The sequence below is a fragment of the Bos indicus x Bos taurus genome, chromosome 8 (genome assembly GCF_003369695.1).
Source record: "Bos indicus x Bos taurus breed Angus x Brahman F1 hybrid chromosome 8, Bos_hybrid_MaternalHap_v2.0, whole genome shotgun sequence".
NCBI classification, from domain to species: Eukaryota; Metazoa; Chordata; class Mammalia; order Artiodactyla; family Bovidae; genus Bos; species Bos indicus x Bos taurus.
This window is the reverse complement of record NC_040083.1, coordinates 83,389,921-83,417,666: the sequence shown is the minus strand read 5'-3', so window position 1 is coordinate 83,417,666 and position 27,746 is coordinate 83,389,921. Positions and strand designations below refer to the sequence as shown.

Here is a 27,746-nt window from a genome sequence, read left to right as displayed (position 1 = left end):
TCCAATTAAGAGAAACCAAAGTTCCTTGGAGAAATGGCTGGTTCTAGAGCTGGAACATGGAACATGCAAGATGAGTATGTAAGAACATAAGGAAATACTCAAAAAACAGAATGATGGCGGTATGTCAAAGACCATAGGAGCCTAACCGAAAGACCTTGCAATAGCTAAAGCGGCAACAATTTGAACAATAAAATGATAAATAATAAAATAGTGTTGGTTTATAACTCAAAGTATAAATTACTTATGAGTCCATACTAGTAAGTGTGGATGATTAATACAATTAATCATACAGATAAGTATGATTAAGTAAGTAAATGGGAGAGAACCGTAAAATCTCCAACACAGAATTACTAACAATATAGTTACTGTACCTTCAAGGAAGTGGAGCAAAATTTCCCACCACTTGCTTCCCTTGTGGTTCAGTTGGTAAAGAATCCACTTGCAATGTGGGAGACCAGGGTTTGATCCCTGGGTTGGGAAGATCCCCTGGAGAAGGAAATGACTACCCACTCCAGTATTCTGGCCTGGAAAATTCCAAGGATTGTAAAGTCCATGGGGTTGCAAAGAGTCGGACATGATTGAGTGACTTTCACTTTAGTGGGTTTTGCCTAGTGACTTTCTTCTCAGAGTACAATATAGGGACTTAGCTGATAGTCTGATGTTTAAGACTCCCCACTTCCACTGAAGAGGGCACAGGTTCAATCCCTGGTCAGAAAAAAGATCCTGCATGCCACTCTGCATGCTAAAAATTAATAATAATAATGATAATAAAGAATATGTATCGGGTGAGGTTGGGAAGTAACTACATTGGAGAATCCTGATATAATTTTAACCAGGTTATCATCATTGATTAATCATATTGATAGCATGTACCCTTGATTTGGTGGGGTAAGAATGACAGTCATTTTACCTCTGTGGTCCTTCTCCCAGAAACACAACACCATTTTTAACTATGAGAGAAACACCAGACAAACCAAAACTGAAGCCTTCTTACAATGTCCTCTAAACTGTCAAGATTATATTTTAAAAAATGATTACTTATACTCCAGAGGAGGCTAAAGAGACAAGATAACCAAATATAATGTGGTATCCTGGATGCAATTATGGAACAGGAAAAGAAAAATGATTAGGTTAAAAAACAAGGAAATCTGAATAAAGTATAGATTTTACTTAATAATAGTGTATCATTATTATATTAATAGGTACGTCAAACATGCTAGTGATAAAGAATGTTAACAGTAGGGTAAGTTGGATACAAGTTATACAAGAATTCTCCTTTCTCTCTTTGCCATTTTTCTGTTAATTTAAAAGTATTCTTAAATAAGACATGTATGGGGGGGGGGGGGGGACCTCCTCAAGGCATGAGTACAGCAGAATGGAGAGGAAAGGGAGAGGGGAATCACTGCACGACAGAACAATATAAATGGCTCAGTCATTACAGAGAAAAAAAATAGAATACAGATAAGCAGAACATCTCTAAGGGAAGGTGCATTATTTGGGCAATCTGATTGTTGCTGCTAATGCTGTGGTTTTAAAAAGTGAATCCAAAATTAGAATAAGCTCACTTTGAGTAGAATTTAATATGTGAGTTTTTAACTTATATGCAGAGTACATCTTGCAAAATGCTGGGCTGGATGACTCACAAGCTGGAATCAAGGTAGCTGGAAGAAAACAACCTCAGGTATGCAGATGATACCATTCTAATGACAGAGAGCAAGGAGGAACTAAAGAGCTGAGGATGATGAGGGTGATGAAAAAGCTGGCTTGAAACTCCACATTCAAAAACTAAGATCATGGCATCTGGTCCTATCACTTCATGGTAAATAGGTGGAGAAAAAGTGGAAACTAGTGACAGATTTTATTTTCTTGGGCTCCAAAATCTCTGCGGAGAATGACTGCAGCCATTGCTCCTTGAAGAAAAACTAGGACAAACCTGGACATCATATTAAAAAGCAGAGATGTCACTTTGCTGACAAAAGTCCATATAGTCCAAGTTATGGTTTTTCCAGCAGTTCTGTATGGATGTGAGAGTCGAACCATAAAGAAGGCTGAGTGTCAAAGAATTGATGCTTTCAAATTTTGGTTCTGGAGAAAACTCTTGAGAGTCTCTTGGACAGCAAGATAAAGCCAGTCGATCTAAAGGAAATCAACCCTAAATATTCATTGAAAGGACTGATGCTGGAACTGAAGCTCCAGGACTTTGGCCACCTGATATGAAGAGCTGACTCACTGGAAATAACTGTGATGCTGGGAAATAATGAGAGCAGGAGAAGAAGGGGGCAACAGAGGATGAGATCGTTTGATGGCATCACCAACTCAGTGGACATGAGTTTGGGCAAACCTAGGGAGATAGTGAAGGACAGGGAAGCCTGGTGTGCTGCAGTTCATGGGGTCACAAAGATTCAGACAAATCTTAACAACTGAACATTAACAAGAATAAAAAAGTGTGGTCTAAATTTCAGTTCCATCCTCTTCACTTAATTCTATTTTGTTAATATATCAGAAAGGTAATCTGAAGTTTGGTACAAGGGTAAAGATTTCCAAATTAAGTGACAAGAAGCATTAACTCTGAGTTGCAATGTAGAAACAAAGCTGGCATATCTGTTGTAAATACATGAAAACAGTAAATTCAGAAGTGGAAAGATATTTAAAGTTTAACCAAAACCTAAAGCTAGATTTCTTTCTCTTTAGATATTGAGACATAAAATGCATCTGTTGGTTCTTTTGAAGTTTGGGCTTATGAAGATCTTCTGTCAGGCTTCCCAGCCTGGGGATCCAACAGAGGGACTGGGAATCCCCAGGGAATCTGAACTTGAAGGCCAGTGGGATTTGATTATAAGACTTCCACAGGACTGGGGGAAACAGACTCCAGGCTTGGAGGGCACCAGCAAAATCTTGCATACACAAAGACTCAGAGGAAAGGATCTGTGACCCCACAGGAGACTGAACCAAAACTACCTGCTGGTGTTGGAAGGTCTCCTGTGTAGGCATGGATTGGCAGGCGCTCACCACAGGGATGGGGGCACTGGCAGCAGCAGTCTGGGAAGGTCCCCCTTGGTGCAAACCCTCTTGGAAGTTGCCATTAGCCCTACTAAAGAGCCCATATACCCAAGGCCTGGGTAGCTTCAGGCCAAAAAACTACCAGGGAGGGAGCACAACCCCACTCATCAGCAGGTACTTGAATTAAAGCTTTATTGAGCATGGCCCTGCCGAACAGAGCAAGACCCAGTTTTTCCCCACTGCCAGTGCCTCCTATCAGGAAGCTTACACAAGCTTTTTAACCTCCATCAGAGGGCAGACAGAAGAAGCAAAAATAACCACAGTCCCACAGTTACTAAAACAAAAGCCACATTACAGAAACTTAATTAGCTTGGAAAAGCAGAAAGTTATGTCCTAGATGAAGGGACAAGATAAAACCTCAGAAAAAAACAACTACATGAAGTGGAGATAGGCAACATTCCAGAAAATAATTCAGAATAATGATACTGAAGATGATTGAGGGTCTTGGAAAAAGAATGGAGGCAAAGATTGAGAAGATGCAAGAAATGTTTACCAAAGACCTAGGAGGACAAAGAACAAACAGGGATGAATAATACACTAGAAGAAATCAATAGGAGAATAACTGAGGCAAAAGAACAGATAAGTGGCCTGGAGGACAGAATGGTGGAAATCACTGCCGCAGAACAGAATATAGAAAAAAGAGAATGAAAAGAAATGAAGACAGCCTATTTTAAATAATAGGCTGGGACAGACCTCTGGGACAACATTAAATGCACCAACATTTGCATTACAAGGGTCCCAGAAGGAGAAGAGGGAGAGGAAAAGGACCTGAAAAAATATTTGAAGAGATAATAGCTGAAAACTTCCCTAATATGGGAAAGGAAATAGGCAACCAAGTCCAGGAAGCAGAGAGAGCCCCAGGCTGGATAAACACAAGGAGGAACACACTGAGACACATAGTAATCAAACTGACACAAATTAAAGGCAGAGATAAAATATTAAAACCAACTAGGGAAAAACGACAACATAAAAGCTCCCATCAGGCTATCAGCTGATTTCTCAACAGAAACTCTACCAGAAGGGAATGACATGATATATTTAAAGTGATGAAATGGGAAAACCTACAACTAAGAATACTCTACCCAGAAAGAGTCTTCTTCAGATTTGTTGAACAAATCAAAAGCTTTCCAGATAAGCAAAAGTTAAGAGAATTCAGCACCACCAAACCAGCTTTACAACAAATGCTAAAGGAACTTCTCTAGGCAGAAAACAAGAAAAGAAAAAGACCTACCTACAGAATATAAACCCCAAACAATTAAGAAAACAGTAATAGGATCATACATATCAATAATTAGCTTAAATGTAAATGGATTAAGTACCCAACCAAAAGATATATAGACTAACTGAACAGATGAAAACATGTGCATGTATCCAGTTCCACTTAACCACATGACTCTACTTGATCCCCCCAGATTGTATATAATTATTTTATATTGTCAGGTTAATCATATTCCCATTATGACTTGCAACTGTAATTATCTTTTTGTCTATTGATTGTGAAAACTGATAAACATCTTTCTCTATTGTGATTATGTAACTGTAGCAATACCATTGTATCATCATTGGTCAACAGAAAAATGATAGAATTCTATATCACCAAAAGTACCATTTAATAGAAAAACCTGTAATCACTTTTTACAATTCAGATGCATAAAATTCAGAATTATCTTGGAATTTTTTGAAAATGCCCAGGTTTTGATTTTTTTTTTCACCAGAGCTCCAGATATGTTTCTAATGAGTAGCCATGTTTAAAGACTGCTGGAATATATGAAGATCTTTTTTGATGTTCTTTCTCAAGCCTTTATCAAGCATAGTAGAAACGCTCTTGTATACACATATATAAATAATATGTATAATATATATATATATTTTAGAAAACCTATGAATTTTTATAACTAAAAAGTTTATGGCATTTTTATTGTACTTGTTTGACTTAGTATAAATAGAATGTTAGATTTCTAACTTAAATAGATATGCAACAAGCAACAAAAGTTTACTGTATAGCACAGGAAGCTATGGTCAATATCTTATAATAACCTATGCTGCTAAGTCACTTCAGTCGTGTCTGACTCTGTGCGACCCCGTAGATGGCAGCCTACCAGGCTCTGCCATCCCTGGGATTCTCCAGGCAAGAACACTGGAGTGGGTTGCCATGTCCTTCTCCAATGCATGAAAGTGAAAAGTGAAAGGGAAGTCGCTCAGTCGTGTCTGACTCTTTGCGACCCTGTGGACTGAAGCCTACCAGGCTCCTCCATCCATGGGATTTTCCAGGCAAGAGTACTGGAGTGGGTAGCCATTGCCTTCTCCATATAATAACCTATAATGGATAATAATTTCAAAAATAATATATGCGTATATGTATGAATCACAAAAAGAATTCTACTTTTTGAAATTTAGTAATGTTTATCTTTTTGCCAGTTTTTCTAAATGTCCTATGGACATCTAATAACAATGTATGAGATACAAAATTTTAAATATATTTGTATAAGATATGAGTACTATAAATAGAAATCTATTATATTTAAATTATTAATGACCTCATTCAAGGTGCTTCTATTATTTTTTCTGCAATTGATAAAATATTCTCAGAGAAATGTTATTATGTCTTACAATGATTATATATTTTTTGCTTTCCCTTATATTTCTTATTTTTGTTTTATGTATGTTTGTTTCTTGGTTGTTAGGTATCTAATGGTTTATGATGTCTATCTTCTTTGAGAGTTGTATCTTTTATTAATAAAATATTCATCTTTGTTTCATTTTAAGAGAAAAAAAGACGATTTGGTACTGACACAAAAACAAATATAGATCAGTGGAACAGGATAGAAAGCCCAGAAATAAACCCATGCACCTGTGGTCACCTAATCTATGACATATGAGGCAAGACTAAACAATAGCAAAAAGGCAGTCTCTTCAATAAGTGGTACTGGGAAGACTGGACAGTTACATGTAAAAGAATGAAATTAGAACATTCCCTAACACCATCTACAAAAATAAACTCAGAATGGATTAAGGACCTAAATGTAAGACTGGACCCTATAAAACTCTAAGAGGAAAACATAAGAACACTCTTTGAAGGAAATGGCAACCTACTCCAGTATCCTTGCCTGGAAAAATCTCATGGACAGAGGAGCCTGGTGGACTGCAGTCTGTGGGGTCGCAAAGAGTCAGGCACAACTGAGCGACTAACACTCACTTACCTACTTGACATAAATCAGAGCAAGATGTTTTTTGACCCACCTCCCAGAGTAATGAAAATAAAAATAAACAAGTGGGACCTAGTTAAAAGCTTTTGCAGAACAAAGGAAACCACAAACAAGACATAAAGACAACCCTCAGAATGGGGAAAAATATTTGCAAACAAAACAACTGACAAAGGGTCAATCTCCAAAATATAAATAATTTTAACTTACATAGTAAAAAAGATCATGCAGTTGACAGTGTAAACACAGGAAACAAATCAATCATTTGTGGGTAGGTAAGCCAAAGAATGCTTAAACTACCACAAAATTGCACTCATCTCACATGCTAGTAAAGTATGCTTAAAATTCTCCAAGCCAGGCTTCAGCAATACGTGAACTTCCAGATGTTCAAGCTGGTTTTAGAAAAGGCAGAGGAACCAGAGATCATATTGCCAACATTTGTTGGATCATTGAAACAGGAAAGGAGTACCAGAAAAACATCTGCTTTATTGACTAAGCCTCTAACTGTGTAGATCACAGCAAACTGAAAAATTCTTCAAGAGATGGGAATACCAGACCACCTGACCTGACTCCTGAGAAATCTGTATGCAGGTCAAGAAACAACAGTTAGAACTGGACATGGAACAACAGACTGGTTCCAAATAGGAAAAGGAGTATGTCAAGGCTGTATATTGTCACCCTGCTTATTTAACTTATATGCAGAGTACATAATGCGAAATGTCGGGCTGGATGAAGCACAAGCTGGAATCAAGATTGCCAGGAGAAATATCAATAATCTCAGATATGCAGATGACACCACCCTGATGGCAGAAAGCAAAGAAGAACTAAAGGGCCTCTTGATGAAAGTGAAAGAGGAGAGTGAAAAAGTTGGCTTAAAACTCAACATTCAGAAAACAAAGATCATGGCATCCGGTCCCATCACTTCATGGCAAATAGATGGGGAAACAATGGAAACAGTGAGAAACTTTATTTTGGGGGCTCCAAAATCACTGCAGATGGTGACTGAAGCCATAAAATTAAAAGACACTTGCTCCTTTGAATAAAAGCTATGACCAACCTAGACAACATATTAAAAAGCAGAGACATTACTATTGCCAACAAAGGTCCATCTAGTCCAAGCTATGGTTTTTCCATTAGTCATGTATGGATGTGAGAGTTGGACTATAAAGAAAGCTGAGTGCCGAAGAATTGATGCTCTTGAACTGTGGTGTTGGAGAAAACTCTTGAGAGTCCCTTGGACTGCAAGGAGATCAAACCAGTCAATCCTAAAGGAGATCAGTCCTGGTTGTTCATTGGAAGGACTGATGCTAAAGCTGAAACTCCAATACTTTGGCCACCTGATGCTAAGAACTGACTCATTGGAAAAGACCCTTGTGCTGGGAAAGATTGAAGGCGGGAGAAGGAGATGACGGAGGATGAGGTGGTTGGATGGCATCACCAACTCAATGGACATGAGTTTGAGCAAGCTTCAGGTGTTGGTGATGGACAGGGAAGCCTGGCATGCTGCAGTCCTTGGGGTCGCAGAGTTGGACACAACTGAGCAACTGAACTGAACTGAACTGAACTTATAATAAATATTGGTAAATTTCTCAGCAACTCTGCATGCCTCATCTACATAAGTTTAAAATCCCCAATATTCCTAACTCTCACTATTTCCCATCTCCTACAGTACATTATTGTTGTTTTAAAACACAATTTACTATTTTTAAGAGTTCTGAAAATGATAAAAGTTTATTTTATTTTTATCCACTTGTGTCCAGATTATGGTGCTCTTTTTTTTCTATATATTAATCCAGATTTCCACCTGATCTCATTTTTCTTCTAGCTGAAGAATTTCTTTCAGAGAATTAACTTTCCTGTAATACATATCAGTTGGTGATAAAGTCTTTCAATTTTTATTTGTTTGAAAATGCCTTATATTAGTCATGTATAAAATTCTAGGCGGGCTTTTTTCTTTCAGTACTTTAAAATTGTTACTTCATAGTCTTCTGACGTATGATTTGTGACAAAAAGTAGGCATCCATTCTTTTTTCTTCTTCCATACATATTATGTCTTTTTCTATTCAACATTTTCTTTTTATCTGTGACTTTAGCAATTTAATTATAATGTATCTTGGTATGGTGTTCTTCATGTTTCTTCTCCTTGGCGTTTATTTAGCTTCTTAGGTCCATGGATTTATACACTTCTTGGGTTTCCCTTGTGGCTCAGCTGGTAAAGAATCTGCCTCTAATGCGGAAGACCTTGGTTCAATCCCTGGGTTGTGAAGATCCCTTGGAGAAGGGAAAGGCTACCCATTTCAGTATTCTGGCCTAGAGAATTCCATGGACTATATAGTCCATGGGGTTGCAAAGAGTCAGACACAACTGAGCGACTTTCACTTTGACTTTGCTTTCAAAAATCTAACTTTTGCCCATTATTGCTTTTTCCATTCTCTCTTTGTTCCTTCTGAAATACTAGTTACCCATATTAGACAACTTTATCCCATAGGTCAGAAATAACTGTTTATTATTTTCTAGTCTGTATTCACTGTGGGTTTCTTCTTTCATAGTTTTTAACCTTAAAGTTATCCATTGTGCCTTTTGTCATTTAACCTTCCATATGTAGTGTGTGTGTGTGTGTGTGTGTGTGTATACTATTATTAATCTTATCCATTTTTTTTTTTGTTTCTTGTTTGGTTGATTTGTTTACTCATTTCAGATATTTTTCATATTGAGAATTCCAGTTAGGAACTTTTTTTAATAAATTCTCTTATCATATTCTTGAACATATGGAGTATTTTTACTGTTTTAATGGCCTTGACTATTAATTTTATGTGTCATTTCTTACTCTGTGGCTTACTGATTCATTTTTCTTCTTGATTACAATAATATATCCCTTTTATTCATATTAAGTAATTTTTTATCGAGGGCTAGATGTTACAGATTTTATGTTGTTAAGTGGTAGTTTTGCTGTATTGTCTGAAATCTTCTGGGCCCTTTCCTAGGATGAATTTAAATTACTTGGAATTACTTTAATCCTTTTAAGGTTTGCTTTAAGTTTTGTTATATTGGATTCAGAACTCATTTTACTCTCAGACTCATTTGGCCCCTCTACCAAGGCAATAAATGCCCTTCTGGTTACTGTATCCAATTGGCCATGGGTTAGGAAGTTTTATACCTCTCTGTGTGCTTTGTGAAATTTCAGCCTACGCTTTTCCACTGGTTTTTCCCCAACCTCAAGTGTTTTCCTTACATTTTCAAAAGTTAGTACTCAGGAGACCCTTCTGCAGATCAGACAAAGACTCTGTATCTTTCTTCTCTTGTATTTTCTCTTACAAATCCTATTTGTCATGACTTTCTTGAGGTCCAATTCTATTGCCTTAACTTAGTGAGTCCACCAAGCGGTTTTGGTGGTCTCTTTTTGTTTAGGGTTGAAAACTCTCTAAGCAATAAGCTTTGGTAATCACAGGGCTCACCTCATTTGTTTCTCTGTTCTCAAGTATCACTGTCTGTACTGCCTGTTTTCTAAAGTCTAAAACCCATTTCATACACTTTGTATGGTTTGTTTAGATGTCTGATATGGAGGTGTGTGTGTGTGTTTGTGTGTGTGTGTGGTTGCTTCAGTCGTGTCCAACTCTGTGATCCCATGGACTGTAGCCCACCAGGCTCTTCAGTCCATGGGATTCTCCAGGCAAGAATAGTTGAGTGGATTACCATGCCCACCTAGGGATGTAACCCGCATTGCCTACATTAGCAGGCAGGTTCTTTACCACTAGCACCACCTGAGAAGCCCTCAGGGAGAGGTAAATTGGTTCTTCTACTCCATTATGGCTGGCTATAGAGTCAGTCCTGATGAAATCTTGTTTAAGGAACAGACATTGACAATTTTAGAACTTAATGTTATTTAGGCTTGTGACTTACGGGTTTAAGAAGAGTGATCCCTTATAAGTATAAGAAAATGGTTTTTGCTATCATTCCCTCCACCAAAAAAAAATTCTAGCAAGCACCCTCAATGTGCCATTTCTGAAGCTGTACCTTTCTTCACATTCAGAAACAATGAAACCTATGCAGCTAACTCAAGTGCTAAAGTATTTCCCATTTACAGGGTACTGCTTTACAAAGCCAGAACTGATCTTCATGTTGGAACAAGGAGAAGATCCATGGTTATTAGAGAAAGAATTTATAAACAGAAGTTCCCCAGGTGAGTTACTGAATACTGGCAGAAGGCATCCAAGAAAATTAGATCCAAAGTGATCACCTAGATAGAAGTCAGCAGTTTGAAATGTTTTTCAGCACTCTCCTATTAGAGGTCTTTACATTTGAAATTTTAGAAATAATAAATCTAATAAAATGTGAGAAGGGGACAACTAAAAGCAATGGAATGTAAGCATGTTGATATTCTCATCTTTAGAAGATGGGAGCTAAGTATACCCTTTGAAACTGAAAAATTAAGTAATGGATGCATATTTAACAGTAAAAAGGTAAAAACTAAGAAAAGTTAATAAACTGAAATTGGGAGTAACAGAGCAGAAGAGAGAAATAAATTAATTTTATCATTATATAATAAATTACTAGATACAATCAAAATTAATAGATGATTAAGAAATTGTATAGTTAGAAAGGATGAAGACTAGAGCAAAGTTCAACCCTCCTAATTGTTAAAAGTTATTTACATTTGACAGACTAAAGAAAACAGACCTATTAGTAGAGAAGTTTCTTATAAATACTATATCAGGGTCCTCAGGATCATCATCAGGTTTATTAATTCACCTGGAGGACTCAGCACACAGGCATACTCGTAACTAAGATTTATACTGTGAAATCATGCAGAGCAAAATCAGTAAAGAGAACAGATGTATGGGGCAAAGTCAGTAGAAAACCAGTTATGACAACTCGTGTGAAATATCTACCTGGAAAGTTCATTTGCAATGAAGAGTCTGATGCTGGGAGGGATTGGGGGCAGGAGGAGAAGGGGACGACAGAGGATGAGATGGCTGGATGGCATCACTGACTCGATGGATGTGAGTCTGAGTGAACTCTGGGAGTTGGTGATGGACAGGGAGGCCTGGCGTGCTGCAATTCGTGGGGTCGTGAAGAGTCGAACACGACTGAGCAACTGAACTGAACTGAACCCAGAGTTTTTACTGTAGGCACCCATATATCAAAATTCTAGGCTTTCTGATAGAAGCTAATTATTCAGCATAAATATATTTTTTGTACAAACAGTTTAAGCACATTGAGCCCCTCTTAGCAATTCTGGTAACCATCTTGAAATCTGAGTTCCCAAATGCTAGTTAAGGGCTCATCTTGTAAGCAGGCTTTTCTAAGGGTAACAGTCTAGGCCTGCTGTGTTAAAAATTTTCACCACAAAAGCTATGCAAACATACAACATAAAACAGAGGAAGACAAACATATCTGACATATCAACTCTCAATGTAAATGGATTAAATACACCTATTAAGAGAAAAGGCTATCATATTGTATCAAAGAAATTGTTCTTGCTTAGTCACTAAGTCATGTCTGACTCTTTCACGACCCCATGGACTGTAGCCCTCCAAGCTCCTCTGTCCATGGGATTTCCCACGCAAGAATACTGGAGTGGGGTGCCATTTCATTAGCCAAGGGATCTTCCCAACCTAGGGATCGAATCCACGTCTCCTGTTTGGCAGGCAGATTCTTTACCACTGAGCTACTAGGGAAGCCCATCAAATAGTACATCTACAAAATAGTTTAGGAAGTTTGAAAATGCAGTCATGGATTATTAAGCCAGTAAACATAAAAGCAACTCAGTGTTTATTTATTTCAAAGTTCAGTTCAGGTCAAAAACAGGTGGAAAAAGGACATTTTGATAATGCTAAAGAAGATAATTTTTAAAGGATACAGAAAAGTTCAAAATATTAGTACACCAAATAAATTGTCATCAAGATTCATAAAACAAAAAACTGCAAGAGTTATAAGGAGAAACAGGAACTCATTAGAAGTAGTCAACCTTAATATCCCTCTCTAATTTTGTTTCACACCCTGTGGACTCTAGAATGTGTGTGTGTGTGTGTGTGTGTGTGTATGTGTTAGTTGCTCAGTCATGTCTGACTCTTTGCAACCCCATAGACTGCAGCCCACCAGGCCCCTCCGTCTATGGGATTCTCCAGGCAAGAACACTGGAGTGGGTTGCCATTTCCTTCTCCAAAAGGAACTATAGAAAGAAAGAAACTAAAGTCACTCAGTCGTGTCTGACTCTTTGCGACCCCATAGACTGTAGCCTACCAGGCTCCTCCATCCATGGAATTTTCCAGGCAAGAGTACTGGAGTGGATTGCCATTTCCTTCTCCAGGACTCTAGAAGAGTGCTTGGCAAACTGTGGCCCACATGCCAAATCCTGCCTACTGATTGTTTTGGCAAAGAAACATTTATTGGAACACAGCAATATCCATTTGTTTACATATTCAAGCTACAAGGCAGACTTGAATAGCTACAGTAGAGACTGAATAACCAGTAAAGCCTAAATCATTAACTCTATGGCCTTTCACAGAAAAAGTTTACCAACCTCTTATCTAGAAATATAAATAGCATATTTTATAAAGATGAATGTAGTATGTTCTGAAAACAAAGCTATGCAAACACGCTACATAACTAAATTTATAGAGGGATGCAAAGAATATCACAGTGAAGGTTTTATTTTGGAAAAGTGAGCAAAGCTTCATAAAGCATAGCTATGGTGCTATAGATTAAAAGGTGAACTATTATTTTAGGTACAACCAAGAAAGAGAAAATGCTTCTCATTTATGGGTTTTCCTTCAATTTTAAGATGCCTCTTGATTTTGGTGATGGGTATTTACTGTAAAGTCACAGATATGGGTGCTTTTATCCCTTTATAAAGTGAATGATATACAGGTAGTAGCTTCTTTCAGGTTTTAAAATAAATGTTGCTTAAATTTGTGAGAAGGATGTTACAAACTTTGTTTTTTGTTGTTAAGATTTGGGAAAATAGTGTGCCCTACCTGAAGGGCACCTACGTTCTCAAGGGTTCTAAGGCTAGAATGGAGGATAATTTAGGGAAAGAATGTGAGTATGAAGTTATTGTTGGAAATGAACCACTTAATGAGGACTGATACGCTATCAAAAATTAGAGCAGAAAATAATGTGTACTAGACAGGAAACCTGGGTTCGATCCCTGGGTCAGGAAGATCCCCTGGAGGAGGAAACGGCAACCCACTCGAGTATTCTTGCCTGGGAAATTCCATGGACAGAGGAGCCTGGTGGACTATAGTCCATGGGCTTGCAAAAAATCAAACACAACTGAGTATGCATGCATGCTCATGCTAAGAGGATTGGTAGCAAGAACACATAATGAGCATATAGTTAGTGTAAAACTTTGTTTTTCTGAATTACATCACTTTAATCTTTCATCTGTTGGTACCTAAGGTAGTACAACCAAAGCCTTCAAATATTTTTAGCATGGGCATGACATTTTTGCATGGAGTGTGGGTAACAAGAGGACAATAGCAGTCAAATGTTCATAGGAAATTTGTGGTAAATAAATATAAAAAAGGATACTTAAAAGATTTTTAGGGCCAACTGGAAACACAATCCTTAAGATCTTGCAGTGAATAAAAACTAGATATGTGGAAAAATAGATGGAAATTAAGGATTGGACAGGAGCAAGACTAGTCTGGAGGACATAAGTGAACAAATTTAAAAAAAGGAAAGGAAAGATTTGATGATTAAGAGGGATTCACTACTGAACAACCCTGATATAATACCAAGGCACTAGAACCAGGAAAGAGGGGTAACTCCAACATAGGCAGAAAAATTACTTTAACTCTCATCAGGTTTCTCACTTCCACCTATACACTTATGTTTCTGATTCTTTCTTTCAACGTAAGAAAGTTGGTGCCATGATTTTTGTTTGTTTGTTTGCCATACATGTAGCTTGCAGAATCTTAGTTCCCAGACCAGGGTGGAGCTCCAGTTGGAAACATACAGACTAGTGGTTTTCTTATCATTGTACTCAATGTTTCACTGTGAATATAGTCACTGGTGTGCTTCCCTAAGGCAAACTCTATCTCAGTAAAGCCACTAAAAGCAATTCTCCATTGATACATTTTGTTATCTACTTAGAGCAAAATCCTTGTCGAATTCATTCCAGTCTTTGTTTTCTCTGTTCCCAGGATTCAGCTCTCTTAAATACATTCTCTTTTCTTAATTGTTGCTTTCCTTTATATCCTCTTCTTTTTCCAGTTTTGAAAATTATGGTTTAAGTTACCAAAGATATGTGTAATTTCATTTCTAGATTGCTCTCTCTTTTTCCACTAGAAAAAGTTTTTAACAACAAAAGAAGAGAGAATATAAACTTGAAATTATTTTGGGGAAAGAAACTGAGCCAGACACCAAGGAGTCAAACACATAATGGGGCATAGGTATATAAATCTCATTTTATAAGTGTGTTAAGTATCATAAAATATTCTTAATTTTCTCATTTTTAGAAGAATTCCAACCTGATGAACTCTTAGAGGAGAGCCTAGAAAACCAAGGCAAACGTTTCAGGCAAGTTTTATTCATCAACAAATCATTGACTATGGAACAAGAAATATCAGGAAAACCATGTACTCTGGACATAAACATTTTTCCTGCAGAAACAATACCCTGTAAATTTGACACTACAGGGTCTACTTACTTGCTTCTTAGCTCACTGGCCCCACACTGTCAATATTCAAAAAAGACTTATGCGCCTAATGTATGTGAGAATTGGCTTTTCAGTATTAAGGACGGCAGAACTAATACTGGAGAGAATTCTTTTGTTTGTAGTAAAAATGTGAAAACCTTTGGACATAAAGACAAAGTTATCCAGCAACAGACAATTCAGACTTTGCAGCAAGCTTTTGAATATAATGAGTGTAGAAAAGATTTTCTTGAAAAGACTGCCCTTGTTATGTCTAAGAGTACCCATCCAAAAATGAAACCTTATGAATTCAATAAATTTGGGGAAAACGAACATGAGAAATCAACCTTGATAGTTTCTCAGAGCAGTCATCCAGAGGAGAAGAGTCACTATGAGTTTAATAAATATGAATGTACTAAAAACAGAAATAATTTTAGTAGGATCACTCAAAAAACTGACATAGAAGGGAAATCTTTCAGCCAAAAATTACACACTAAAGAACAGGAAAAATTTTATATAGGGGTGAAATCCTTTGAATATGGAAAGAATTTCAGCCATAATTCAACCTTCCCAGTGCATCAGAGAATTCACACAATAGAACAAACCTATGACTATGGCACATGTACAGACACTTTGGGTTACCAGTCAGCTTGCAATGTGCATAAGAAAACTCAAATAATGTTGAAACCCTATGAGTGTAATGAATGTGGAAAATCCTGCACTAAAACTTCATGCCTGATTCAGCCTCAGAAAAGTCACATGGAGGAGAAACCCTTTGAGTGTCATCAATGTGGGAAAGCTTTCAGTGAGAAGTCACGTCTAAGAAAACATGAGAGAACTCACACAGGAGAGAAACCCTATAAATGCGACGGATGTGAGAAAGCTTTCAGTGCAAAGTCAGGACTAAGAATACATCAGAGAACTCACACAGGAGAGAAACCTTTTGAATGTAATGAATGTGGGAAATCTTTCAACTATAAATCAATTCTCATAGTACATCAAAGAATTCATACAGGGGAGAGACCCTTTGAATGTAATGAATGTGGAAAATCTTTCAGCCATATGTCAGGCCTAAGAAATCATCGGAGAACTCACACAGGTGAAAGACCATATAAATGTGATGAATGTGGGAAGGCTTTCAAACTGAAGTCAGGCCTAAGGAAACATCATAGAACTCATACAGGGGAGAAGCCCTATAAATGTAATCAGTGTGAGAAAGCATTTGGCCAGAAATCACAACTCAGAGGACATCATAGAATTCACACAGGGGAAAAACCCTATACATGTAATCATTGTGGGGAAGCATTTAGCCAGAAGTCAAACCTTAGAGTACATCACAGAACTCACACTGGGGAAAAACCCTATAAATGTGATGAGTGTGGAAAAACTTTCAGGCAGAAATCAAATCTTAGAGGACATCAGAGAACTCACACTGGGGAGAAACCCTATGAATGTAATGAATGTGCCAAATCTTTCAGTGAGAAGTCAGTCCTAAGAAAACATCAGAGAACTCATACAGGAGAGAAACCCTATAATTGTAATCACTGTGGTGAAGCTTTCAGCCAGAAATCAAACCTCAGAGTACATCAGAGAACTCACACTGGAGAGAAACCCTACAAATGTGATAAATGTGGAAAAACTTTCAGTCAAAAATCAAGCCTTAGAGAACATCAGAAAGCCCATACAGGGAAATAAAAATATAAATATAATGAAGATGGAAAAACTCTGAGCTGAAAATAAAGTCTCACAATACAAAATACATATGAGAGAACTCCTAAGAATATAATAAAAACTTGGAAGTTCTTATGCAAGATACTAGTTTCACTCAACATCAGAAAACTTAACATGAGCAAATCTCTTGGAATATATTTTATATGGGCAGTTTCATCTTGAGTATAGTCCTCATTGTAGATCAGAGAATTCAATCCAGTAAAGAAACTAAAATAATACAAGAAATACTCTAGGCATTCAATCCTTAGAAAACTCACACTGCAGAAGAACTCTGAGAATGTAATGAATGTGTCATAACTTTGTCCCAGCAAATCAAAATTTACTCATCATTAGAGAAATCAAACAGTGAGAAAATTGGGAATGGAGTAAATGTGAGAACTGTTAGTCAAACACCAGTTTTTTCAATAAGCAGAAAATAACATAAAGGGTAGAGACCTTACAGTATATTAAAACAGACAAGAAAACAAGGTAATGGATGTGGGGAATCCTATGTCCAACCTCTATTTGACTAACATAAGGGTAATAACTATATGACATATAATGACATATGTCATATGATATGTGACATAATGATATATTCATTGTTCACCAATAACCATTTCCTCTTTTTCTAATGCCATACCTAGCTTAAATTTCTCAACCACTGTCATCCAACTTGAAATCCTATTTTTAACCTCTAGATAGTGAAATGTAGGGCTTAATGACAAGTCTTACTAAATACATCTCTCAAATTCTTAATGTTTTCTCCTGTCCCTTGTCAGAATGCAGTGGATATTACCCCCAGCAAAACCAAGGGGCTTATGCACAGAAGATGAAAGAGTACAAAATAGAAAGAAACAGGGCCAAAGAATAAATATTGAATGGAATTTTCTCCTGCATGTACACAGACATTTTGCTATGAGGAAATAGAATTGTTCTTTGCTGAGCTTCTGCAGGTTCGAGTATACTTAATACTGACATATACTCAAACCTATGAATATGATTTCTGTGGACATGTGAACTCAGTGAAGTATATCAGAAATATCACACAGGAAAAACCCCTGGCAAATCCTGAATGATCATAGCTTTTGTCCATATCTCTTCCTCGTCAGTCAGGTGAGTATCAGGGGAAGATATCTAATATTACTGCATATATAGGTAATCCATTACCCAAAAAAATGAGATCTCATTGAATATCTGATAACTGAGCTGTCAAAGCTCAATTTGAATATGTCAAAGCTTTTAATGAGTCATCAAAGTTTAATATCACTCAGAGTTTGTTATAAGGGAAAAAGTTATCAGTTTGAGAAAGTTAATAATAGCCTTTATGTTAATCAAAACTGTTGTTTCTTGTGTAATATTAAGACATTTAATGAACTATAACAGTATTGGTTCATGCACATTTACTAGAATAAGAAGATTTTTAAAAATAAGAAATAAATGGTATAAGTTACACAGTGTTGAATATATGCGAATATTTTCTGAGTTTTCTGTTTACATCAGTTTGTATGTGCATGCCACTTAAATGTTTGTTTTGTATGTATCCTAGAACTCTACAGCATTGTAATAGAATTATGTACCCCTTATTTAGTAACTGTTCTGATATTAATACATCATCTACATGTATACTAATAACAAATAAACCTTTCACAGGAAGTATCTGAAAATTCGAAATCCTATACCACATTTCTTTTCTCTTGTTGCCTCCTGACATGTGCATATAGGAAAGGCCATTTTTACTAAGCTGTCTTTTTTCAACAAAGACAAACCCTGTTTTCTGTGTACTTTTGTATTATCTCAGGGTCACTAATACAAATATTGTGTTGAAGCCTACACACATACAAATTTATATAAATGTGTTTGTATCCTGCCTCTCTTCAATGTCACTGAATCCTTCCTCAGTTGTATCAAGTATACTGATAATCCATCCCTTAAAAGGCATTCTTCATTTGTTGGTTTTTTTTTATTTCCAGCATTTAAATTTTACTATAATTTCTCTCTCTTCTGAACTAACCTATCTGATCTTGAATGTTATTTAGCTTTTTTTACAATCATTTTATATGGTTTGTGGCATTCTCTGTCTCAGTTAAACAACTGCTTGAGTTCTTGTTTCTCCCTGCAGCTACCTAGCTCTCCAGACTTTGGACTCGTTTTTTGCCCCATAATCTCAGATATCTGATGTAGTCAAAAAAAAGTTGTTAATTGAAACTCTTCCCAGCTATCTTCTTATTTAAGAATAGAAACAATGCTTTTTCCTGCTCTCTAATGATCTGAAATGTAACTGAGAGTTGTTAGTTGATTTTTGACATATGTTCCTGGGTAATTTGATATGGAAATGATGATAAAATAATTGGATATTCACATATTTCAAATGCACCTTGATATTTATACAATAATTAAAGTTTTATTCAAAATAGATTATAAACTTAAACAAAATAGCTAACAGTATAAAATTTCTGTTGGGAAACATAGAAACTGCTTTGAAGCATGGAGAGATTTTTAAGATGTAATACAAAGAATTGTGTGAGACATAAAAGCAAAAAAGATAAGCTGGAGTTTATTAAAATTTAAAGTGTTTGCTTTTCAAGATTTTATTTTGAAAACAAAAAAATCACACATTGGGAGAAAATGTCTCTAATAGATGTATCTGTCAAAGTACTGAAATTCACAATATTCCATGTTCATAATGCAATAACTCCAGGCCAGAATACTGGAGTGGGTAGCCATTCCTTTCTCCAAGAGATCTTCCCACCCCAGGGATCGAACCCAGGTCTCCCACATTGCAGGTGGATTGTTTATCATCTGAGTCCACCAGAGAAGCCCAATAATACAAACAACTCAGTTTAAATTGGGAAAAAAGATAAGATTAAAACAGGTATTTCACAGCAGAAGATATATAGATAGCCAGTAAGTACTAGAAAAGATTCCAAAGGTTTAATCATCAGGAAAGTGTAAATTAAAACTATAATGCTATAATGTGATAGCATTAAAAATCCATTTGATAATTCCTTGTAAAAGTAATGCTGCTGCTGCTGCTGCTAAGTCACTTCAGTCGTGTCCGACTCTGTGCGACCCCAGGGACGGCAGCCCACCAGGCTCCCCCGTCCCTGGGATTCTCCAGGCAAGAACACAGGAGTGGGTTGCCATTTCCTTCTCCTATGCATGAAAGTGAAAAGTGAAAGTGAAGTTGCTCAGTCGTATCTGACTCCCAGCGACCCCATGGACTGCAGCCCACCAGGCTCCTCTGTCCATGGGATTCTCCAGGCAAGAGTACTGGAGTGGGGTGCCATTGCCTTCTCCAAAAGTAATGCTGCCTTATCTAAACCAACCATTTCAATTCTAGGTGTTTACGCCTAGCAAAACTTAAATTATTGTAAAAAATAAAATAATTTTTTAAAAAGAATTGTATTAAAATGTTCATAGAATCTTTATTTATACTATCCCCAAGTTAGAAAGAACCAAAATGTCCATCAGCAGATAGATGTATAGTCAGTGATGTTGCCTAACAATGGAATACCACTCAGTAATGAAAATGAAGAACCTATTAATATTACACTAATACATGTAACAACATTAATAAAAGGAAGCCAGGCACCAGAAAATAGAGCTGTATGATTCTATTTATGCAAAATTCTAGGAAAGACGTCTAATCTAGAGGGATAGGAAGCAGCCCATTGGTTGCCCTGGTGTGGGGTGAAGATTAATTTGGTAGGGGAACGAGGGAATGTTTTAATATGACAGAAAGTTCTATGCAGATTGTGATGGTATTTACAAAGGTATATAAATTTTCAAAACTCATCAGAAGGTATCAAAAATGCATGTTCATGTTAGTCGCTTAATCGTGTCCAACTGTTTGCAACTCCATGGACTGTAGCCTGCCAGACTCCTCTGTCCATGGAATTCTCCAGGGAAGAATACTGGAGGGGGTTGCCATACTCTCCTCCAGGGGATCTTCCTGACCCAGAGATCAAACCTCGGTCTCCAGCATTGCAGGCAGATTGTTTACCATCTGAGCCACATATTTATATAAATTACACATCAATATATCTGATTTTAAAGATTATAGAAGTGAATTTTGGATCTCCAGCATATTATGGGACTCAGATTCTGAATTCGTCACATGGTTCACTTGCTTTACTCCTTGTATATTTATTCCCTTCTCCCTCCCATGTGGCTGTGTGACCTTGGGCAAGGCAGTTCTCCTTTATATCCCTCAGTTTCCTCATTTGGTAGGGGTGCATAATGATGGTAATTACCTACAATGCTTCTTGAGGGCATTTTCTGAGTTAATCTATATGTCAGTTATTTTAAACTATGCCTGGCACAGAGTAAATGAGCAATAAGTAATAACTAACCATTATCTTTTGAATTGTGGTGCTGGAGAAGACTCTTGAGAGTTCCTTGGACAGCAAAGAGATCAAACCAGTCACTGTGAAAGGAAATCAACCTTGAATATTCATTGGAAGGACTGATGCGGAAGCTCCAATACTTTGGCCTCCTAATATAAAGAGCTGACTCACTGAAAGAGACCCTGATGCTGGGAAAGATTGAGGGCAGGAGGAGAAGAGGGTGACAGAGGATGAGATGGTTGGATGGCATCATCAACTCAGTGGACATGAGTTTGAGTGAACTCCGGGGGACAGTGAAGGACAGTGAAGTCTGGTGTGCTGCAGTTCATGGGATAGCAAAGAGTCAGACTTGACTTAGCAACTGAACAACAGCAAACCATTACCTATTTTACTACTACTATTAAAAACAGAGCTTAAAGCAAGATTTTAGCTGATATAATAAAAAAATACATTAGGCCTAAAGGAGATTCAGCCTTGATATAGGTGGGAATTCCTCATATTCTTGAGGCATTACATTTTATCTGATGATACGATTCCTGAAATTTTGGAAGCTTCAGACCTGTGCACTGGCCTATGTACCTCAGCCAAATTTCCAAGTGTCCAACTCCCAGGAAATTTCTTTTCCACAACAGCAGGAAAATCACCACCTGTGACTATCTCTCCCCTTCCCTCCAGAGCTTCTCTCTGATAGAAGTCTGAACTAAACTGGAATATTGTCACTTGGGTTCTCTGTTACAAGTTCTTGCATCCAGGGTAGGAGTTACACAGCAGATGTATACCTATTCTAGACAGAAGTCACGCTTTAAGATAGAACCAGCAACACACACACACACACATGCTCTAATGGTCACTACTGCCCTGAGTCCTGTTTCCTTGCTATACTGAAGGTGATTCCATTAATGCCTTTTAACACAGGAACTGCATCTTGAGTTCTCTTGTGTACAGGAGTCACTTCATGGTGACCTCTCTGACAAAAGATTTAGAGATCAGCAGGTGATTTGGCCCTAATCATGGGCAAAAGGCATGAAATTTTTCCTTCTTTACCAGAGCTTATGTCAGAACCTTAAAAAGACACCATTTCAAGTAGTAGATAGCCTCCTGCCAGGTTACAGAGTTTTGGGGGGCATGACTTGGGCCAGAGTTTGAGAACTCATCTTCAAGGTCAGTGGAGAATTTTGAGAAGGACCTTGAGATAAGATTGAGCTTGATGAGACAAATTTGGAGAGTAGAGTGACATATATACATGACCATGTATAAAACAGTTGGCTAGTGGGAACCTGCTATATAGCACAGGAAACTTCTTGGTGCTCTGTGATGACCTAGAGGGATGGGATGGGGAGGTGGGAGGGAGGTTCCCAAGGGAGGGGATGTATGTCACTTGGGTTGACATACAAAGCTGATTCACTTTGTTGTACATTAGAAATTAACAACATTGTAAAGCAACATACTCCAATAAAAAAGAAATTTTAATAGGAAAAAAATATTTAACTCAATTCTCAGAGGCCCCTGCATATTCCTAAGGGAAACTTAGAGTCATCAGTGGTGAAGGCATGACTATACCTGTAAATTCTTCAGCAGTGGGTGAGATGAAATCAAATGGAGTGATGAGACAAAGTGGTTTTTTACTTGATAGTATAACGTTTTCATGTCAAAATTATTGGAACAGTGCAGAAACAAACTGTACTCACAAGATACAGGAAAATAAGTATAGAAAGTTGTAGTGAAAAGATGCAGTCATATTTATGCATGCAACAGAAGCCACCAAGTTGCCATCAATTGTGCAACTTTATTCCCTGAACTAATGCTTTATATCCACATATTTTAAATGGAAGTGAGGGTTTGGGGCCTTTATTTTTCAATGTACAGCATATGTTTTGGTGACTTATCCATGGAAAAAGCAAACCCAATGTCTAATCTCTGCAGGAGGCTGAGCAATATCTTATCCTGAGTCTACAAGCCAAGTGTTTGTCCCATGGAAGCCCCTTTGTAGCTGGCAGCTCCTGGACATGAAGGTGACCTTTCTGGTACAGACAGCACAGATGCTGATGTCTCCAAATAGGCAAACCAGGTAGACTTCAGGGGCCTCCTGTAAAGCCCTACTAGTACCACACTGGAAATACAAGCCAGGCTACAAGGTTTGAGCAACTTCCCAGATCAAAATCTGTAATGGCTATTGAGGATCAGAAGCCTCTGGGATTTCTAATTCTGCCTGATTTCACAGAGAACAATCCAGCTGAGGCAGGGGTGGTGGCACTGTCTTGCCACTGGTGCCAGGGGTTTTCAGGATGCTGGGGATCATGACAGGTGTTTTTGCTGGTCTGCTTGCTGTACGCTTCAGGCTGTCAAGCAATGTTTCCTATACATGTGCCTTTTCTGTGTAATCTTTAAGAGCAAAGAGTAGCTCTTTCCGCCATCTTTCCGTGCCGCCAGAATGGTGCGCATGAATGTCCTGGCCGATGCTCTCAAGAGTATCAACAATGCCGAAAAGAGAGGCAAATGCCAGGTCCTTATTAGGCCGTGCTCCAAAGTCATCATTAGGTTTCTAACAGTGATGATGAAGCATGGTTACATTGGCGAATTTGAAATCATTGATGATCACAGGGCTGGGAAAATTGTTGTGAACCTCACAGGCAGGCTAAATAAGTGTGGAGTGATCAGCCCTAGATTTGATGTGCAACTCAAAGATCTAGAAAAATGGCAGAATAACCTGCGCCCATCCCGTCAGTTTGGTTTCATTGTACTGACAACCTCAGCTGGCATCATGGACCATGAAGAAGCAAGACGAAAACATACAGGAGGGAAAATCCTTGGATTCTTTTTCTAGGGATGTAATACATACAAATAAAATGCCTCGGGGGGGGGGGGGGGGAGAGCAAAGAGTAGCATCTGTGCATGAAAGAGTGCACGACAGCCGCTGACACGTACCATACTTAGCTCTGAACAACATCTGGGGAAGGCAGTGGCAACCCACTCCAGTACTCTTGCCTGTGAAATCCCATGGACGGAAGAGCCTGGTAGGGTCTTTTTGGGATACAATGAAAACACTGCTTAAGGAGGAGTTTATAGCTAAATAATATGAAAAGATTGGAAAACTTCACTAAAGAGGCTAAGTCATGGGGTCTCAAAGAGTCTGACATGACTGAGCGACTTCACTTTCACTTTTCACTTTCGTGTATTGGAGAAGGAAATGGCAACCCACTCCAGTATTCTTGCTTGGAGAATCCCAGGGATGGCGGAGCCTGGTGGGCTGCTGTCTATGGGATCGCACAGAGTCAGACATGACTGATGCAACTTAGCAGCAGCAGCAGCTGAACATCTAAATGCGGACTTCTTTAAGCTTGGGCACATTACACCTACTTATCAATAATAAAGGTTTATCAAAGGAAGGAGTACATGAATGATGTTTATAACCAACAATACACTGGTAATTTGTTTTTATATTATTAATATATTTTTCTTGGGAAAAGAATACAGTTTTTATTTTTTATTTTTTATTTTTATTTTTTTTTAGAATACAGTTTTTAAAATAAGTCTGGCTTAGCCTCTTTAGTGAAGTTTTCCAATCTTTTCGTATTATTTAGCTATAAACTCCCTCTTAGCAATGTTTTCATTGCATACCATGATTTGGGTATAACTATCGTGATTGTAGAAGAGATTTTGTATGATGTCTATCTTTTTAAATCTGCTGAGGCTTAATTTGCGGCCTAACATATAATCTCTTCTGGAAAATATCCCATTGGGCTTTGGATACAATATTCTGTATATGTCAGATCTAGGTGGTTAATTGCGTTGTTCAAGTTCTCTATTTCCTTATGTATCTTCTGTCTGGTTGTACTGTTCATTAGTGAGGTACTAAAGTCTCCCTGGGAGAAATATCAATAACCTCAGATATGCAGATGACACCACCCTTATGGCAGAAAGTGAAGAAGAACTAAAGAGCCTCTTGATGAAAGTGAAAGAGGAGAGTGAAAAAATTGGCTTAAAGCTGAACATTCGGAAAACTAAGATCATGGTATCCGGTCCCATCACTTCATGGCAAATAGATGGGGAAACAGTAAACAGTGGCTGACTTTATTTTGGCGGGCTCCAAAATCACTGCAGATGGTGATTGCAGCCATGAAATTAAAAGACGCTTACCTCTTGGAAGGAAAGTTATGACCAACCTAGACTACATATTAAAAAGCAGAGACATTACTTTGTCAACAAAGGTCCATTTAGTCAAGGCTATGGTTTTTCCTGTGGTCATGTATGGATGTGAGAGTTGGATTATAAAGAAAGCTGAGTGCAGAAGAATTGATGCTTTTGAACTGTGGTGTTGGAGAAGACTCTTGAGAGTCCCTTGGACTGCAAGGAGATCCAACCAGTCCATCCTAAAGGAGATCAGTCCTGAGTGTTCATTGGAAGGACTGATGAAGCTGAAACTCCAGTACTTTGGCCACCTGATGTGAAGAGCTGACTCATTTGAAAAGACCCTGATGCTGGGAAAGATTGAAGGCAGGAGGAGAAGGGGATGGCATCACTGACTCAGTGGACATGAGTTTGGGTAAACTCCAGGAGTTGGTGATGGACAGGGAGGCCTAGCGTGCCTCCCTGGGGTTGCAAAGAGTTGGACACGACAGCAACGGAACTGAGCTGAAAGTCTCCCTATTATTACAGAAATGTTTGTTTCCCCCTTCAGTTGTGTTTTTAAAGGCTACTTACCTCCCAGGATATTTACGACTTTCTTAATTCCCTTAACATATGGGATTGCTTTAGAATGCCCTACTTCTTAAATGTCTGGCTCCCAAAAATGAAAGAAAAATTAAGAGAGAAAAAGAAGTGCTGGACTTATACATCCTCTTGAAATTGCTTCAGCCAGATAAAGAGGGGCTTGCAAGAATGGCAGCCTGCCTCTGTGTCCACACTTCTGTCATCAGAAGCAGTAGTCAGCAGTAAAAGAAGATTTCCAATATTTGGGGGTCATTCTCCTTATTGCTCACCCTGTTTCCACAACAGGAAATACATAAAACTACATAAAAACTGCTTCAGGAACATGTTCATGGTTGTCTGCACAAGGTTGAAGGTGTGTGAGATGAGTAACTGCTATGGTGCTAAAAGCTGAAATTGACTAAAATCAACTTCAATTTATAGGACCAATGCTTCTCCAGGAATAGAAATCTTCAGTAGACTCCAAAACAGTTACAACAGACAGATTCTGCCAGCATAATTTTTGTCTGGATAGGGAGACAGATTCCTGGTCCTTCCTAACCCCACCATCTTCCCTCTAGCTCTACCTCCTTTTCATATTATTCAAATTTACAATGGTTAATTGTGTATTTAAGGGACAATGTTATGTTTTGTTTCTATAACAGCATTTTTCACCATATAAATTCTGTTGCTTATTTCTGAATGCTCTCCAGTTTGTGGCTTGGAAGTTCTCAGAGCTTAAGTCAATATCTTCAGTCACTGGAAAGCCAAGTATATTGTTTCTAGGAAGCTAAATGTTTTGGTCAGATTTGATGTATGATTTATGTTTTATTTTATCTACAAGATTATTCTTTAAATCCATTGGAAAGATTTTTAGTTTGGAGGGGGTAGTTTTCTGAGAGATAAATCTTCCCTACCCAATTATCTGGCAATCCTACTTTAATTAATTTCACTCTATCTGGTGAGGCCTGTTAAGATTATTTGTAAAATTTAATTATGGGAGACCTAGCGTCTTTTATTTCCCAAATCAGCCATGGCTTTCAGGTGGCTGCTGTGGAAGGACTATTTAATACAAGTAAACCAAAGGCCCCCTGAATGCCTGTGGACCATTGAGCAGACAAGCTCTTCGTGAAAAGTTAGTATCTTTTATTTTTTCACAAATCACCACAGCTAATTAGCATCGCCTCCTTTAAGTTTCTTATTGGCATGTGTTAATCAAAATTAACCCACCATATGAAATAAGCATGTTGTATTTTAAACTAAGAAAACAGAGAAATGTGAAGAGCAATATTACTAAGTCACGTCACTCAAATTTGATATGCTTATTACAATGACATTGATCTTTGTGTCTTAGCTTCTGAATGTGTTTGGTGTAGTGGATAACTCTGGCAATTAGATGGTCCTTCTTGATGATGTTTTTACATGCATAAAGAATAATAGGATTACAATGAAAACCAAATGTACTGAAAGGAAGGAAATATTTTTAAAAATAATTTTGGTATAGAAGTAAATGTGATACTTTACTAATACATAAGATACCCAAATCTCTTGTGAGATATATAAACTGTCATAATTTCAAAGCAGAGATGAGCCAAGTAATATTTCTAAATACATATAACTACTTGTATGTGATACATGAGAATATTTATGATTTCTCTTTGTGACGGAGTGATAGGTACTCTGACACTTCGAATTTTTGTTGCCCATGTTCATAATTGAAGGAATAGATAAGTTTTAATAAGGGCTGGTTACATTTAAGATGTAATTTGGGGAGTTTCCTGGTGGCCTAGTGGATGGGTTCACTCCCATGGCCTGGATTCAATCCCTGGTTGGGGAACTGAGATCCCACAGGCCACACAATATGGCCAAAAAAAAAAAGTTACTTTGAGTGACCTCAGCAAGATGGAAGAGTAGGTTGTCCCTGACCTCAGTTCTCCTTAGAGGAATACTGACTAGCAACTATCCAGAGACAAGATACCTTTGTGAAAATTCCAGAACCCAGAGGTAAAACTGAAGCACTCTCCTTGGACCGACAACAACAACAACAACAACAACAAAAAGGGACCACGTTAGAAAGGCAAGAGCAGCAGTTTCAATTTG

General features: G+C 37.8%; 1 protein-coding gene and 1 pseudogene across 2 annotated transcripts in view; both read left to right on the top strand.

The window, feature by feature from the left end:
• ZNF782 (zinc finger protein 782) overlaps positions 1 to 18,285 on the top strand; it is an 89,115-nt gene extending 70,830 nt beyond the window's left edge. Inside the window, exons 4-5 of the mRNA XM_027550285.1 lie at positions 10,348 to 10,443; positions 14,726 to 18,285. Of these exons, the coding sequence (XP_027406086.1) occupies positions 10,348 to 10,443; positions 14,726 to 16,596 (1,967 nt within the window). The 3' untranslated portion in view covers positions 16,597 to 18,285. The remainder of the gene's footprint in view (positions 1 to 10,347; positions 10,444 to 14,725) is intronic.
• Positions 18,286 to 23,187: 4,902 nt separating this feature from the next.
• On the top strand, positions 23,188 to 23,813 carry LOC113897534 (annotated as a pseudogene). Its single transcript, XR_003512352.1, has one exon. The product of XR_003512352.1 is annotated as a 40S ribosomal protein S15a pseudogene (transcript).
• Positions 23,814 to 27,746: the final 3,933 nt, after the last annotated feature.